General features: G+C 39.0%; 1 protein-coding gene across 3 annotated transcripts in view; it reads right to left on the reverse strand.

The window, feature by feature from the left end:
- Positions 1–12,673, reverse strand: part of RNGTT (RNA guanylyltransferase and 5'-phosphatase) — a 399,154-nt gene extending 386,481 nt beyond the window's left edge. The window contains exons 1-5 of one of the 3 annotated variants that reach the window (XM_069065120.1): positions 12,501–12,673; positions 12,296–12,403; positions 8,781–8,890; positions 6,216–6,319; positions 6,024–6,112 (exon numbers count right to left, since the gene is read on the reverse strand). In XM_069065120.1, the coding sequence (XP_068921221.1) occupies positions 6,024–6,112; positions 6,216–6,319; positions 8,781–8,890; positions 12,296–12,359 (367 nt within the window). In that variant the 5' untranslated portion in view covers positions 12,360–12,403; positions 12,501–12,673. Of the gene's footprint in view, positions 1–6,023; positions 6,113–6,215; positions 6,320–8,751; positions 8,891–12,295 lie in introns of those variants that run through there. The other 2 variants (XM_069065122.1, XM_069065121.1) reach the window with 2 other exon arrangements.
- Positions 12,674–14,418: the final 1,745 nt, after the last annotated feature.

A 14,418-nucleotide genomic window follows, 5' to 3' on the forward strand; every position in this document is an offset into this window, starting at 1 on the left:
GAAGAGGAGAACACAGGGAAGAAATTTAACCTCAAAAGTTATCATTGAGACAAAGTGGGATTAAACTATTCTGGATGGACGTATCATATTCCAAAGAAATAGGAAAGGTTTAAAATGAGGGAGAGGTGAGGAGATTGATGTTAAGACGACATACTCATGTGAGGATAAAGCATTTGGCTGAAGATTTAAAAAAGCAGAAACAGAAGCAAAACTGTCATTCTATCATCAAAAAACTATGTACCACCTAAAAAAGAAAAGAAATTAGCAGTTTAGGAGATTAAAATTCAATCAGAGAGGCATACCATAGCATTTAGTAATAGGATACTTAATCTGGACATTTATACAGTCCTTTCCATCAAAAAGTAGAGGTGATAACTTTTTTATTTATCTTAATAATAATTTCATCCTTCAGAAGACAGAGGAAATAACAGGGTCTATTACAGATCTGATTCTCAACAAGGAGGAATTTATTGCTAGAATGTAAATTGTGGAATATTTAGTTTACAATTTATGACTCAGAAGAAAAGGAAAACCAAACATAGATTAACATATACCACAGATCTGGGGAAGGTGGATTTCAAAATCCAGAGAAAGATTAGATATGATCCCAAAGACTCAATTTCCAAAAGGAAAATTAGCCCAAAACAAACCCTCAAATATGAAATTCGGGAGACACAAAAAGAAATCTCTGAGGGGGGAAAACTGTAGTTTTTCAAGAAGGAAGGAAAAGGTTAGGTGTCTAACAACTAGTGGATTTTTAAAAGACACATTTCACAGGAAAAACAGCATGACATATCAACAGGCCTTTGGGTCAAAACAAATCTGGATTTATTATTTATTTAATATATAATGATTGTGTGACCCTACACAAGTCCCTTACCATCTCAATGGAACAAGCAATTCTCTGACTATTGGTTGTAGAATTTTCAAATCTGCAATAGTAGAGGACTTTTCTAACCAGGAGCTACCTATGTAGAAAAAAAAAAATCATAGTTCCAACCTCCCTCTACCACCACCCTACCACCACCACCCCCCAAAAAAAATACAGTAGGTGAAACAAGGTTGGATAATTAACAGTGAATAGAAAAACCATGGCATGGTTATGTTAGAATGGCATTTGGAATGTTAAAGCTCAGAATAAGTTGAAATTATTAAGGAAAGTTAAAAGATAATAAAAAGAGTTTATTTTGGCTGAACTAAAGAAAACAGAAGGATGAGATGGATAGGACCACTGCTCCAGAAGAATAGGATGATAAGTGATAATGGAGAGGAGAAAAAGTGGTTCAATTATTGTTTTCTTTTTCTTTTCTCTCTAAGATGTGTGGACTGGAAAATGGAAAACAAAAATGACTTGTATAGGGACCTGATACCCAAGAGAAGTGAAGAAAGTAAGAGAACACCTAGTTATCCTTGAGGAGTTCCAGCCATCTGGCCTAGATGAATTAAATCCTTTCTTACTCAAAGATTATCAGGTGAAGATTCTCAACCTTTTTTGTGTCATAAATCTCTTTGGCACATAAAATGCATAGAATTACAAAGAAAATCAATTACACTGAAATACAGTTGACAAAATACTTTTTTTTTTTTGCCCAAGGTCACATGGCTAGTAAGTGTTAAGTGTCTGAGGTAGGATTTGAACTCAGGTCCTCCTGACACCAGGGCCAATGCTCTATTCACTTCTCCACCTAGCTGCCCACAAAATTTCTTAAAAAAAAAAAAGAGAGAGAGAGAGAGACTCCAGGTTAAGAACTCTTGAAGTAGCAGATATGAGTAAAAGGCATCATCAGTAATATTTTAAAGATGTAGACAATGGAAGAAATGCCCAAGGACCAAAGAAGGGCAAAATTTTGTCAATTTTCAAAAAAGGAAAAGGAACAGAATCCATAAATAGTAGTACATGAGTGAATTTAATTTCAATTTCTTTTTTTTTTTAAAGCAATTGAGAGTCTCCCGACTCTGGGGCTGGTGCTCTTACTCACTACATCACCTGGCCGCCCCTTAATTTCAATTTGTAATAAAATTCTGGAGAATATTATATTTTGTAACACTTTGATAATGAAGTAGTGATCACAAAAAGCCAGCCTGGCTTCATCAAAAACAAATTGTCTCAGATTAACCTGAGTTCCTTTTTTAACAGTTACAAAACTTGTTGATTAGGAAAATATTATCATGTTCCCCCTAAATGTAGTTTACCTTAATTTTTAAATGTTTATTTATGGAAAAATATGAGTATTTCCATAACATAGCATATTACAAAAAAAGATGAGTGCACATGAAAGTACAATCTATTATGTATGACTTGCTATTCCTTTTAAATATATAATAAAATTATCATGTAAATTTTTTTCTTCCCTACACTCCTCCCTGCTCTAGAGATGACTACCATTAGATACAAATATGTATATGTATGTAAAATTATTCTATATATACTTCTAAATATTTATCTGTTCTTTCTTTTCATGCAAATAGCATCTTCCTTCTTATGTCCTTTGTAGTTATAATAGTCAAAATTACTTAGTCGCTTAAAATTGCTCTTAAGACAATATTGATGTTACTATATGTAACATTTTCTTGGTTCTGTTCATTTTTTCTTCATTATTTTATGCAAGTCTATCCATATTTTTCTTAAGGCATTCTTCTCCTCATTGCCTTTTTGAGCCTCTTTTGCCATCTGAGTCAGCCTATTTTTTAAGGTGAAATTTCTTCAGTCAGGTTGTTAACTCTCATTTCATAATTTTCTTTCATCATTCTCATTTCTCTTCCCAATTTTTCCTCCACTTTCTCTTATTTGATTTTCAAAATCCTTTTTAAGCGCCTCTATGGCCTGTAACCAACTCATATTTTTCTTGGAAGCTTTTGGTGCAGGAGTTCTGACTCCACTGTCTTCCTCCTGTTCCATGCTTTGATCCTTTTTGTCCCCAAAATAGGAGTCTAATGTTGGATTCCTCTGCTTGCTTTGCTTCCCTCGTTTGCTCATGTTGCCACTCAATTACTTGACTTTTGGGCTTTTTGCCACAGTAGGACTGCTACCAGACAGAAGAGATTTATCGCAAATGCTGGGGTTTTCTCAGCTATGGAAGGTGTGCCCTCTCTGAAGCCTCCACATGCTCTGGTAAGCTGGTCACACACCCCAGGACCTCCACCCTAGACAGCAGCAAGAGCAATTACCCTTCAGACTGGTCACTTGGTCCCCCTAAAATCTACAGGCCAGGAGCTGAAGCAGCTACTGCAGGGCCACAGTGCCTCAGCAGTTTCTCCCTCCAGGGGATAATGGTCAGACCGCACTGGATCCCGAAGTCCACACTGCACTGACCTCTCACTTTGTCCTTAGCATCTATGGGTTGATAATTCTGGAAACCACCACAGCTGCTGGTGATCTGAAGTCCCTCCAGCCAGAGGCTAAAACCTCGGGCTCACAAAGGACTGGGGTTGGCTCCCAGAGCTCTGTGCTGGCCACTTCCTGCTGACCTGCCAAGATGCCATCAGCAGGAGGTTAGCTTCTCTGTGTCATTTTGTAGGTTCTGTAGCTCCAAAGTTTGTTCAGTCACCTTTTACATGAATTGGAGGAGGTGGAAGCCAGAGCCCCGAGAAAGTCCTGTTTCTACTCCACCATCTTGACTCCACCCTGATCCATATTTTTCTAAGATCATCAAGCTACATAGATTTTAGTAAAACATTTGATAAAGTCTCCAAATTCTTTTAATGTGGGGGAGGAAATGGAGTCCTAAACTAGAAAATTAGATAGATTTGAAACTGATTGGGTGGATAAACTCAAAAGAGTAGTCAATAATAGTTCCATGTAAACTTGGAAGGTGATATCCAGAGGAGAGCTCCAGGGATCTTTGTTTGCCCTATGCTACTTAAGATTTTTATCAATGATCAGATGAATGAACGAAAGAGCATTTACTAAGTACTTGTTATGTGCCAAATGCAGTGATAAGTGCTAAGGGTACAAACAGAAAAACAGAGATAGCTCCTGCCCACAATGAGCTCACTTTCTAATGGAAGAAATTATATATGTGAGATTTCAGAATCAAGTCAGATAATAAATCCTTAGGGTACAATGGCAAAGTAGATGATAGCACATATTCTTTAATGTTATTTGCATTGATAAGAAGATCCCTATACAGAAAAAAATCACAAGTCCAACAAAAAAACAGAAAAAATTACGGTACAGAGAAACAAGGTCAAGGAATGAAAAGTATTCAAAAGTCAAGACATATGGTGATAAGAATTTTCTATTCCAGCTTTTCAAAAACTGTAACTTGTGAGAAAAGTGAAGCTCTAGCACCTGAAGAAACACTTGCCAGGTCACATCTCCACAGAGGCTCCTTTCAGAGATGCTGGTGGCATAAGCTAAACTTGAAGCAGGGATGGTGGTATTGTCATTCCCAGACATCTTGGACTTACATGCCTGTTTGTGGCAACTGGTCATAATTGGTGTTGGGGGTGACAAAGCATGTGGGTCCTTTCTCCACAGTGATTATTTAGCTGCACAGACCTGGCTAGAAAATGGACCTACAGTTTGAGAGGTACTTCTATTCCCAAGGTTCTTAGGTTCAAGGTCCTGCACTATCTCCATCAGAATGTGAGGAGTCTAGCACATGCTTTCTCCAGTCTGTCCCTCATGGTTCCTTCCTTAATCTTTCAACCTATCAGGCACAGAGATGGACTGTTTATCTAAACTGCTGATGATCCAAAGCACAGAGAAATAACTGACCCAGTACATGAGAGAATCTTGCACTTAAAAAGGCACTATCAGGCTAGCACATTAGGCTAAAGTAAATAAAGTGAAATTTATTACAGATAATTGTAAAGTCTTGCATGTGGGTTCCAAAAAATCAACTTCATAATGATAATATGGGAGATATATGGCTAGATAGAGCTTGTCTTAAAAAAAGAGATGGAGCTTTTAGTGGTTTTGCAAGCTCAGCATGAGTCAAGTATGATATGGCTGTCTAGGACTAAGAAAGTGATACTACCACTGGTTAGCCGACATCTGGAATATTGTGTTCAGTTCTGAACATTGTATTCTAGAAAGAATATTGGTAATTTTAACCTTAAGAAAAGGGTTTGAAAAATGACTCAATTTCATGAGATGTAATGATCACTTAAAGGAACTGAGGGTATTTATTCTGGAGAAGACTTAAGGGAAAATGACAATTGTCCTGAAATAGCTGAAGGGCTGTCATATGAAAAAGGGATAAGATTTGTTCTGCTTTTTCCCAAAAAGTAAAAACTAATAGTGGGATCTACCTAACTCCAGACCTTCAAGCAAAGGATATATTATCATTTGTTGGTTATGTCGTACAAATGTAAAATGGATTTCATTTACTTAATATGATTGTAATACAGTAATAAGTCTTATAAATGCCAATATTTATTCAGCTTGTTATTTAAATTGTTATTTTTACCAAACACTTGAATTCTTGCTCAAATGGTCACGTATATAGACTGGGCAACTCTCATCTAAGAGAAACTAATTTTTCTTTAAATGTTACTTGCTCCTGTCATGAGGTTAAAGAGGTACACTGGTAAAACCCCAGTTAAAAACTTCACAGTAAGAGTAGCTAGATCTAAAATAGCAGTACTAAACCTAACATACTAACTGATAATCATATCTTAAGAAAGCTTAAAAGCAACTAATAAATGCTCTTACATAAAGGATTCCTAAAGTGATCTAGGTAGATTTTTTTGTTTGTTTTGTTTTTGCTTTTTGGAGGACAACTGGGGTTAAGTGACTTCCCCAAAGTAACATGGCTAGTAAGCGTGTCAAGTGTCTGAGGCCAGATTTGACTCCAGGGCCAGTGATCTATTCACTCCACCACCTAGCCACTTCCTGGGTAGATTTTTTTTTTAAAAGCAGATCTCATACAGTTATTACTCTGAAGAACTCTTTATAAGGCGCCCCTCCACCCAAATCATACAGTCAAGTCAACAAACTCCCTTGTAGAAAAAGACAGATGAAGAAAAAAACATTATCACATAATGAAAGATTATAGAACAGTGAAGATTAATCATACCTATGAGTTCAGGAGGATTCTTCTCATTAAAACGTTCACATAGACGAATGAATGTATCTGTGTTCTCAGCTGTAGGACATTCCCCATGACTAGTAACACAAAAGGAAAAAAGTTTGAAAAAAAGGAAAAGATTAAAAGATTCACTACCAACTTTTCAGCTTAGGAAAAATGGATACATTAATATTAACCTACCCTTTACACTGAAGCTTTATATACTTGATCCCTTCTTTTTCAATGTCATTTCTGTCATAAAATCTTGTAGTATTTGTCAAATCCACCAAAAGTCCCATTTTAACCTAAAAAAGGAAAAAGCATATGTGACAAGTCATTAAACAGTTGCTTTTCATCTGTTCCAAAATTGGAGCTTACTATATATGCCTATAAGAGGCAGCCAAGTGCTTCAGTGGATAGAATTCTGGGATTGGAGTCAGGAAGATCTGAATTCAAATTCAGCCTCAGACACTTATTAGCTATACGACCCTAGGGAAGTCATGTAACCTCTCTCTTCCTTAATCCAGTGGAGAAGGAAATGGCAAACCACTCCAACATCTTTAACACAAAAAGCCCAGAGGTGATTAGATGGCACAGTAAATATAGCACTGGCCCTAGAGTCAGGAGGACCCAAGTTCAAATCCAGCCTCAAACACTTAACACTTACTAGCCATGTGACCTTGGGCAAGTCATTTAACACCAATTGCCCGAACTTCCTCCCTCTAAAAAATAAACAAACAAAAAGCCCATAGACAGAATTGGCATGCTATTGTCCATGGAGTCATGAGAAGTCAGATGCTGCTGAACAACTATCCCTATAAATGAAAATACAACCTTTGACTCATCTTATACATGGGAAAAATTCCAGGCTCACCATGTTATTGTATTATTAGAAAAAAAAATATTCACAAGTGGAGTGGGTGAGGACAGAAGCAGAAAGCATGGATAGACAGATATAGTATCATAAGCAATCAGCTGATTATATTTAGGATCAAAAAAAGAATAATAGCACCATTTTTTAATCTATTTATCATTCATCCTGACCTTTAAACAAGCCTAAAAAGGAGGAATTAACAAGGAGTTAAATATTATCACCAGCATCTGGCTGTTAAGAGCAGTCCAGTCACTCACTAACACAGAAAAACATGAATATTTTCTTTCTCCAGTAAATTTGCCTGATTACAATTACTCTACACTTTCTGGAAATATATTAAACCTTTATATAATCCTACAATTAATATTCTTCTTCTCTTTTTTTTTTTTTTGCTTTTTGGAGGGGGGAAGGCAGGACAGTTGGGGTTCAGTGACTTGCCCAAGGTCACAAGGCTAATAAGTTAAGTTTCTGAGGACATATTTGAACTCAGGTCCTCCTGACTCCAGGGCCAGTGCTCTATTCACTGCACCACCTAGCCACCCTGGCAGTTAATATTCTTAGAAAATAGAACATTATTAAAAATGTTTAATAGAAACTAGTAATGAATTTTTTAAAACTACCAATTTGGTGCTAGATATGATAAAGTTGGACATTAACATGAAAAAAAATTCTTTCTATATCATACCTTGCTGTCATAATGTATTCTAATAACTTTTCACAATATACTCAATGCAATGTCAAGTACCACTCTTAGCTAAAATATCTAAAGTAACCTGAATAGGGGCAGGTAGGTGGCGAAGTGAATAGAGCACCAGCCCTGGAGTCAGGAGGACCTGAGTTCAAATTCGGCCTCAGACATTTAATACATACTAGCCATGTGACCTTGGGCAAGTCACTGAACCCCAACTGCCCTGTCTTCCCTCCTCCAAAAAGCAAAATAAATAAATAACCTGAACAAAAATATTCCACTTCTCTCTTCTTTCTGGAATCATTTTGTATATAAAATGCATTTAACAAATAAATGTGTTTAACAATAATAAATAACACATTTACTTAATATTTGCAGAGTTAAATTTAAGACTGGTTACCTCTTTCATATAAAGATCAATAGGAGTAACGATAGTAGTAGAAGTGATACAATAGCTAAAATGTATGTAGGCTGGCAAAATGCTTTACATATGATCTCACTTTACCACAACCCTATGAGGTAAATGCTACTATTATTACCATTTTACAGATAAAGAAACTGAGGCTAGACAGGTTAAGTAACTTGCTTAGAGTCACATAGTTAGTCTAAGGCAGGATACAAACTCAGGTCTTCCTGATTCCAAGTCTGACATTCTCCCTACTATTCCATATAACTGCCTCATAAACTGGGCACAAAAAACAACACAAAGGACCCAATAATAGCTAGATAAGAGCTGCAGATGACCCAAGTAGACAATTCCACAACACACAATTTTAAAATACCTTAAGTATAAATTAAATCTAGTCATTTAAAGAATATAAGCAGTATAGAATAGGGGTGAGACAGCTGGCCTTGAAACCAAGATGAAATGGGTTCTAATCCTGCTTCTGACACATACTGTTCCAGCCATGTGAAGCAAGGTAAGTCACTTAGTCTCTCAGTCACCCAGGCAAATAAGACTATAAGTTGAGAGAAAGCCCTGACCTACATTAGTAAAGGGAATTTCCTCACCCAGCAGTTCCCTATACAAATAAAACCCTAGGTTCAGCCCCTACCATAACTAAAGGATAATAAAGTTATTTCAAAATCAGTGTACATAAAAAATTCTATCTAAAAAAGTTTCATTTCATTCTTAAAACTAATATGAAGAATAGAGAAGGGCTACAAACTGTTACCTGTCTTTATATCAGAAATTTTCTTTTACCTTTAGGCTCTTCAGATAGTTGGAAAGCATACTAGGATGGAACCGATTCTCTTCAGCGACTTGACTATCATATCTTGGTCCTAACATAGTCTTCAGAGGTAAGAATTTCCCTAAACAAAGTAAAATAGGTGACACTGCTTAATAAATGCTTATTAATTGAATGTTAAAAGACCCCATATTAGCTTAGTAGTTTCCAAATGTCTTCCAAAACAGAGGTGACAAACACTGCCACACATGGTCCATAACACTCCAAATGCAGCTGAACCAGATTAAAATGTAATTGGAAAATAACAAAATAAATAAAAATACAATAGAATATTAATAATGTTAATGTGGTTTCCTAAGTCAATATACATTCTACAGGAATTCTTATTTTCTGTTTAGTGACCCCATTTGTATTTGAGTTTGATATCACCATTCTAAAACACTTAAAGGAAAAGGCGCTTTTAAACAAAACTTTCCGTGAAGCACTCTCAATAATGTATCTTTAAGAATAAAAATAATAAACAATAATAAAACAAAATTAAATTCTATATCATTATAATGATTAAGCTTGGACAGAGAAAAGTTGAGAAAATTATCTTTTCTCCATTATAGAAGTGGGAGACTATGGGTATGAAATATTACATGTGCTGTCAGACATGGTTGATGTCTTGGTTACTTTTGCTGAACAGCTTTAATTCCACTGTCTTGCCCCTGCTTCCCACCCCCCCTTTCCTTATGAGAAAGTCACTGTTTACAAAGAATGGTTCACTCATAGAGGAGCCAGTAAGGATATATTCAGAGGTAAATCTGATACAAAATCAAAATCAAGATACAAAGAAATACATTAAAAAGGTTTTTTTTTAATAGATACATGAAATAGAAGATGCCATCTTATAAAGTTTAAAGAGTCCATAAATTAGCATTAAAATAAGCTAGCATTCGTAAAGCACTTAGCACAGAGCCTGGAACATAGTATGAGTTATATAAATTCTTATCCTCTTCCCTTTCTTTATATCCCCAGGGCTTCACACAGTGCCTGGCACATAGAAGGTACTTAATAAATGCTCATCGATTTGACTTCTCAATGCTCAAATACTAAGTATGCAACACTGCTTCTCTCCAACCTTTAGATTCCACTAAATCAACAAACTTTCATTAGGTACCCTCTAATGTAAGAGGCATCATGCTAAGCCCTGAAGATGCAAAGACAATAAGTGAAAGAGTTATCTACCCTTTTACACTCTTCTTACATTCTACTAGGAAGATACAACATGTCTACAACTAGTTAAATACATAGTATGTATACCAGAGTTTATACTACTCAGAGATACAATGAATATAAAAGAAAGGAAATATAATGTTTATATAAATTAATACAAAATAATTAGAAAGAAGAGAGTACTAATGGATGGGTGCAATCAGAAAAAGCACACTTTTTCATCAGAATGATGCACTTGGGCTGAGCTCTATGAAGGTAGGGAGGGATTCTAAGATGAGGAGGGAGTACATTCCAAACAGTAGATTTATGGTCCCACAACAGGCAACAGATGTAATGTTGCATACAGAGAATGGCTAGTTAGTAGGCGTGTTTGAATGAAAAATAGTAAAGAAAATAATATTGAAAAGGCAGGTCAGTGTCAAGTTGTGACTTTTATATTTTACCCTTGAGAAAATAAGGGAGACATAAAATTTTCTGAGCATGACATAGTCAAACCTGTGTTTTAGGAATGTCAATTTGACAGCTGTGTGGAAGATGGATAGGATAAGTAAGAGACTAAAGGCAGAGAAATCATAGTTACTATACTAGTTCAAGTGAGAGATGATGAAAGCCTCAAGGCTCACAGAAGTAATGTGAGCAGAAAGAAGAGAGTATATGTAAGATGTTGCAGAGGCAGACAAGATTTGGCAACTGAATAGTTTGAGGGAAAGGGACAATAAGTATTACTCCAAGGTTGTGAGGCTGAATGACTAGAACCATAAGGCAGTTTGGAGAAAGAGAATTAAGTAAAAGAATTAGTTAATTGGGGGCGACTAGGTGGCGCAGTGAGTAAAGCACTGCCCCCGGAATCAGGAGGACCTGAGTTCAGTTCTGGCCTCAGACACCTAACACCCACACACAAAAAAAAACTAGCTGTGTAACCTTGGGCAAGTTACTTAACCCCAATTGCCCTCCAAAAGGAAAAAAAAATTAGTTAATTGGTGAAAGAAACATTACAGGAAATAAAATTTATTTATATGTGGGGGGGATTGATACAAATATATAAAAATCAAGAGCCACTCTTCAACAGATAAGTGGTCAAAGGAAATATACAGGCAGTTTTGAAGAGAAGAAATGAAAATTACCAGCGATGTAAGAATGTTCCAAATAACAAATAAGAGAAGTGCAAATTAAAATAACTGTTGTTTCACCCTTCAGACAGTCAAAGATAAAAGATGAAAACACCAAATTTCAGAGAGGTTGTGGTGAAAAGTGTACAGTAATGAAGTGCTGGTGAAATGGTCCAACCATTCTGGAAAACTTTTTTTTTCAAAACTATACTTTTTTAAAAAATCACTAAGCTGAACATACGTTTTCCAGTGACACTACTTAACACTAAACTCCAAGAACGTCAAAAACAAGAAAATATTTCATACACACGTATTTTTATAGCAGTATTTTTTTTTAGAAGCAAAGAATGGGGAATAAAACAGGTGTTCATGGTTATACTTGAACAAGTGTGGTATATGAACCAAATGAAGTATTTACTGGCCTTTAAGAAATTAGTAAGATGAAGAATTCAGAAAAACCTGGCAAGACTGATGCGGAGCAAATTAGAATCGGTAAAATAAATTACACTGACCACAAGAATATAACGTAAAATAACACAAAAGACTCTCTAATATAGAGATCAATGATGATTTCAGAGGACTGATGATGCAGCTTGCCTCCTATAGTTCAGCACTGAGGTGGCAAACTAGGCGCAGAACAAGGCTTACATTTTCTACATAACTGATGCATTCTGCCTGACTGTACTTTGCAAAGAAACGGTTCTAAGGTGAGGAGAAGGGATGAAAGGGGTCAGGCGGGAAATAACAGTGGTGTTGTCGATAAAGTGCTGGGCTACAGACTCAGGAAAACCTGGGTTCAAATCCCATCTCTGGCACTAGATATGTGAACCTCCAAAAAAGAGCTGAGTGCTACGAAAAGCCAGAAGAGAGCATACGTTGCCACAAGCTCCAAAGGATTTAGGACGCCCCGTTTGGCACTTGAGACCCTCTTAAACCGCTTCAGGAGAGCGGCAGGGTGGGAAAATCAAATTGCAAGTCTACTTCAAAAAGTAAAACCAGTACAATACAAGTTCAAACCACCCCCGTCATCCGGCCGGGGTGTTCAGAGACAGAAGCCATGCACTCGGACCGTCCCAGTCCCCCGCGTTGACACCTCCCGGAAACCTCCTTGGGCCAAGGGGCCTCAAGAAGCCCAGCCCCGGCCGAACAATGACCCTCCCCGGACGCCCGCGCCCCCCGCCAGGCGCGGCACCGTTCGTTACCTGCCACGGGCTGGCCTCGACGCGGGCAGTGCAGCCACCGCGGCGGGATCTTGTTGTGCGCCATGGCCCCGGACGCTGCGGCGGGGTGGCCGGGGCCGCTGCACCAACTTTCCCCCCCACCTCCCCGGGCCCGGAGCTGCTCCCCCGCCGGACCCTCCGCCCTGAACAGCCTCTCCGCTCCGCCCGCGAGAGAGGAGGAGTACAGTTCCCCAAGTCTGCCCGCCGCCGCCGAAGGGACTGCTGTTCCGAGGGCTGCTGCCCCCAACGCGCTGCTCCCTCAGCCCAACGTCCAGCCGCTTCCCGGCGCCACTTTCATTCAGACAGCACTCCACAAGAGCCGGCGCAACCACAATGCATCGCAACTTCCGCCGACCCTCCGCCCCGCCCCCTCCCCTCTGTCCCCTTCCGGCCAGCAGGCTTTCCTTTCCGAGGTCAGAGAGTAAAACCGTACCGCAGTGGGGAAGGAAGAGTTAAAGAGAGGGACGGGGTGTGCTTGGGGGCGGAGAGGGCGGAGCGTAGGGACCGGCTGGACCTCCTCGGGGCGGGGAGGGGGCGGTGACGGAATCTGAGCTTCTTTTCAGAACTTTAGAACTCCTCCTACTCCAACTGGGACTACCTCGTTCCCCAGCCTTCTCCTCCTCGCTCTCTCCGCTCCCTACCCCTCCCGTCTCCCCCTTACCCTTCTGCCCGCACCCTCTTTGCCTAACTGTAAGCTTCCTCGCCTTGTGATTCTGGTCTGGTGCCTGGGAGGAAGCCCTGGGAGCTAGACTCATTCTGCAAGCACTTGTTAAGCGCCTGCTATGGGCCAGACCCTGATTGTGCAATGGGAGCACAAAGACCCTTCACCGCCTTCCTGAAGCTTTCTAATATTGTTAGGAAGTAAACTACATGAGCATATTAGTCAATAAACTAAGTCCTGGGACTACAAAAAAAGGCAAAAGAGGCCTTGCCCTCAAGGGGCCTACAGTCTAATAAGGGAGACAATATACGTACGGATATAGAAAAACAAACTATATCTTGGATAAACAGGGAAAAAAATATGAAGGCAAGCCCTGGAACTAAGAAGGGGGAGGGGGAGGCTTCCTGAAAAAAAAAAGGGGGGGGGATTTTAGGGAGGTCAGTAGTTGGAGTGGAGGAAGGAGAGCTTTCCAGAATTGGAGAACAGCCAGTGCTGAGGTGTCTTGTTTCTGGAACAGTCAGGATCAAAGAACATGTGTTGGGGAGTAAGAAGTTGAGAAAACTGAAAAGGTAGAGGGAGCTAGGTTATGAAGGACTTCAAATGCTAAACAGAGCATTTTTTATTTGCTCCTGTAGGCAACTGGAAGACACTGGTGTTTATTGAGAAGGTGGGGAAGGGAAAGGGGTGTGACATGATCAGATCTGTGTTTTTTTAGGAAAATCATTTTAGTAGCTGAATGGAGAATGGATTGGAGTGGGCAGAGACTAAAGGCAGGCAGACCCACCAGCAGGCTATTGCAATAATCAAGTCGTGGGGTGATGAGGGCCTGAACTGGAGTGGTGGCGGTATCATCAGTACATAAGTAAGCAGAAAACAAAGTAATTTCAGAAACTGGTACTCTTAAGTCGGAGAATAAGGAAAATCCCTGTAGGAGATGTCAGGACTTGAATTTAGCCTTGAAGTTTGCACCTCCTACACAGGGTTGTGAGGAACAAAAAAGACAATACTTGTAAAGTGCTTAGCACCTAGTTGGAGTTTAATAAATGAGTGTTTGTGTTTCCTTACTTTCTTCTTTCTTAGGGATTGCTAAATTTGGTGTGGGGAAAAGAGAAGGATGGGGACACCCTATGCAAAAATAGAGAGTAGAATATGGGAAACAGCAAGCAGACTAATTTGGTTGGAATTTGAACTGCCTCAGGGGAGGTAATAAACCAAGAAAGGTGGATTAGAGCTAGAAAGTGAAAGACTGACCAAGAGGAAAGTGCATAGTTTCTTAGAGGCAATAAGCCATTGGAGGTTTTTTAAGAAGGTTTTAGGAATGTCTATTGGCAAAAGATGGATGATGAAGAGGAGGGAATTGAGTTAGGCAGCTGTTAAAGAGTTGGAGTTAGGGGCAGCCAGGTGGCACAGTGAGTAAGAGCGCAGGCCCCTGCCTCTGGAGACT

This window comes from Petaurus breviceps, unplaced genomic scaffold (assembly GCF_028583685.1).
Source record: "Petaurus breviceps papuanus isolate PSGF00001 unplaced genomic scaffold, PetGlider_PUasm1.0 90667, whole genome shotgun sequence".
Lineage (NCBI taxonomy): Eukaryota > Metazoa > Chordata > Mammalia > Diprotodontia > Petauridae > Petaurus > Petaurus breviceps.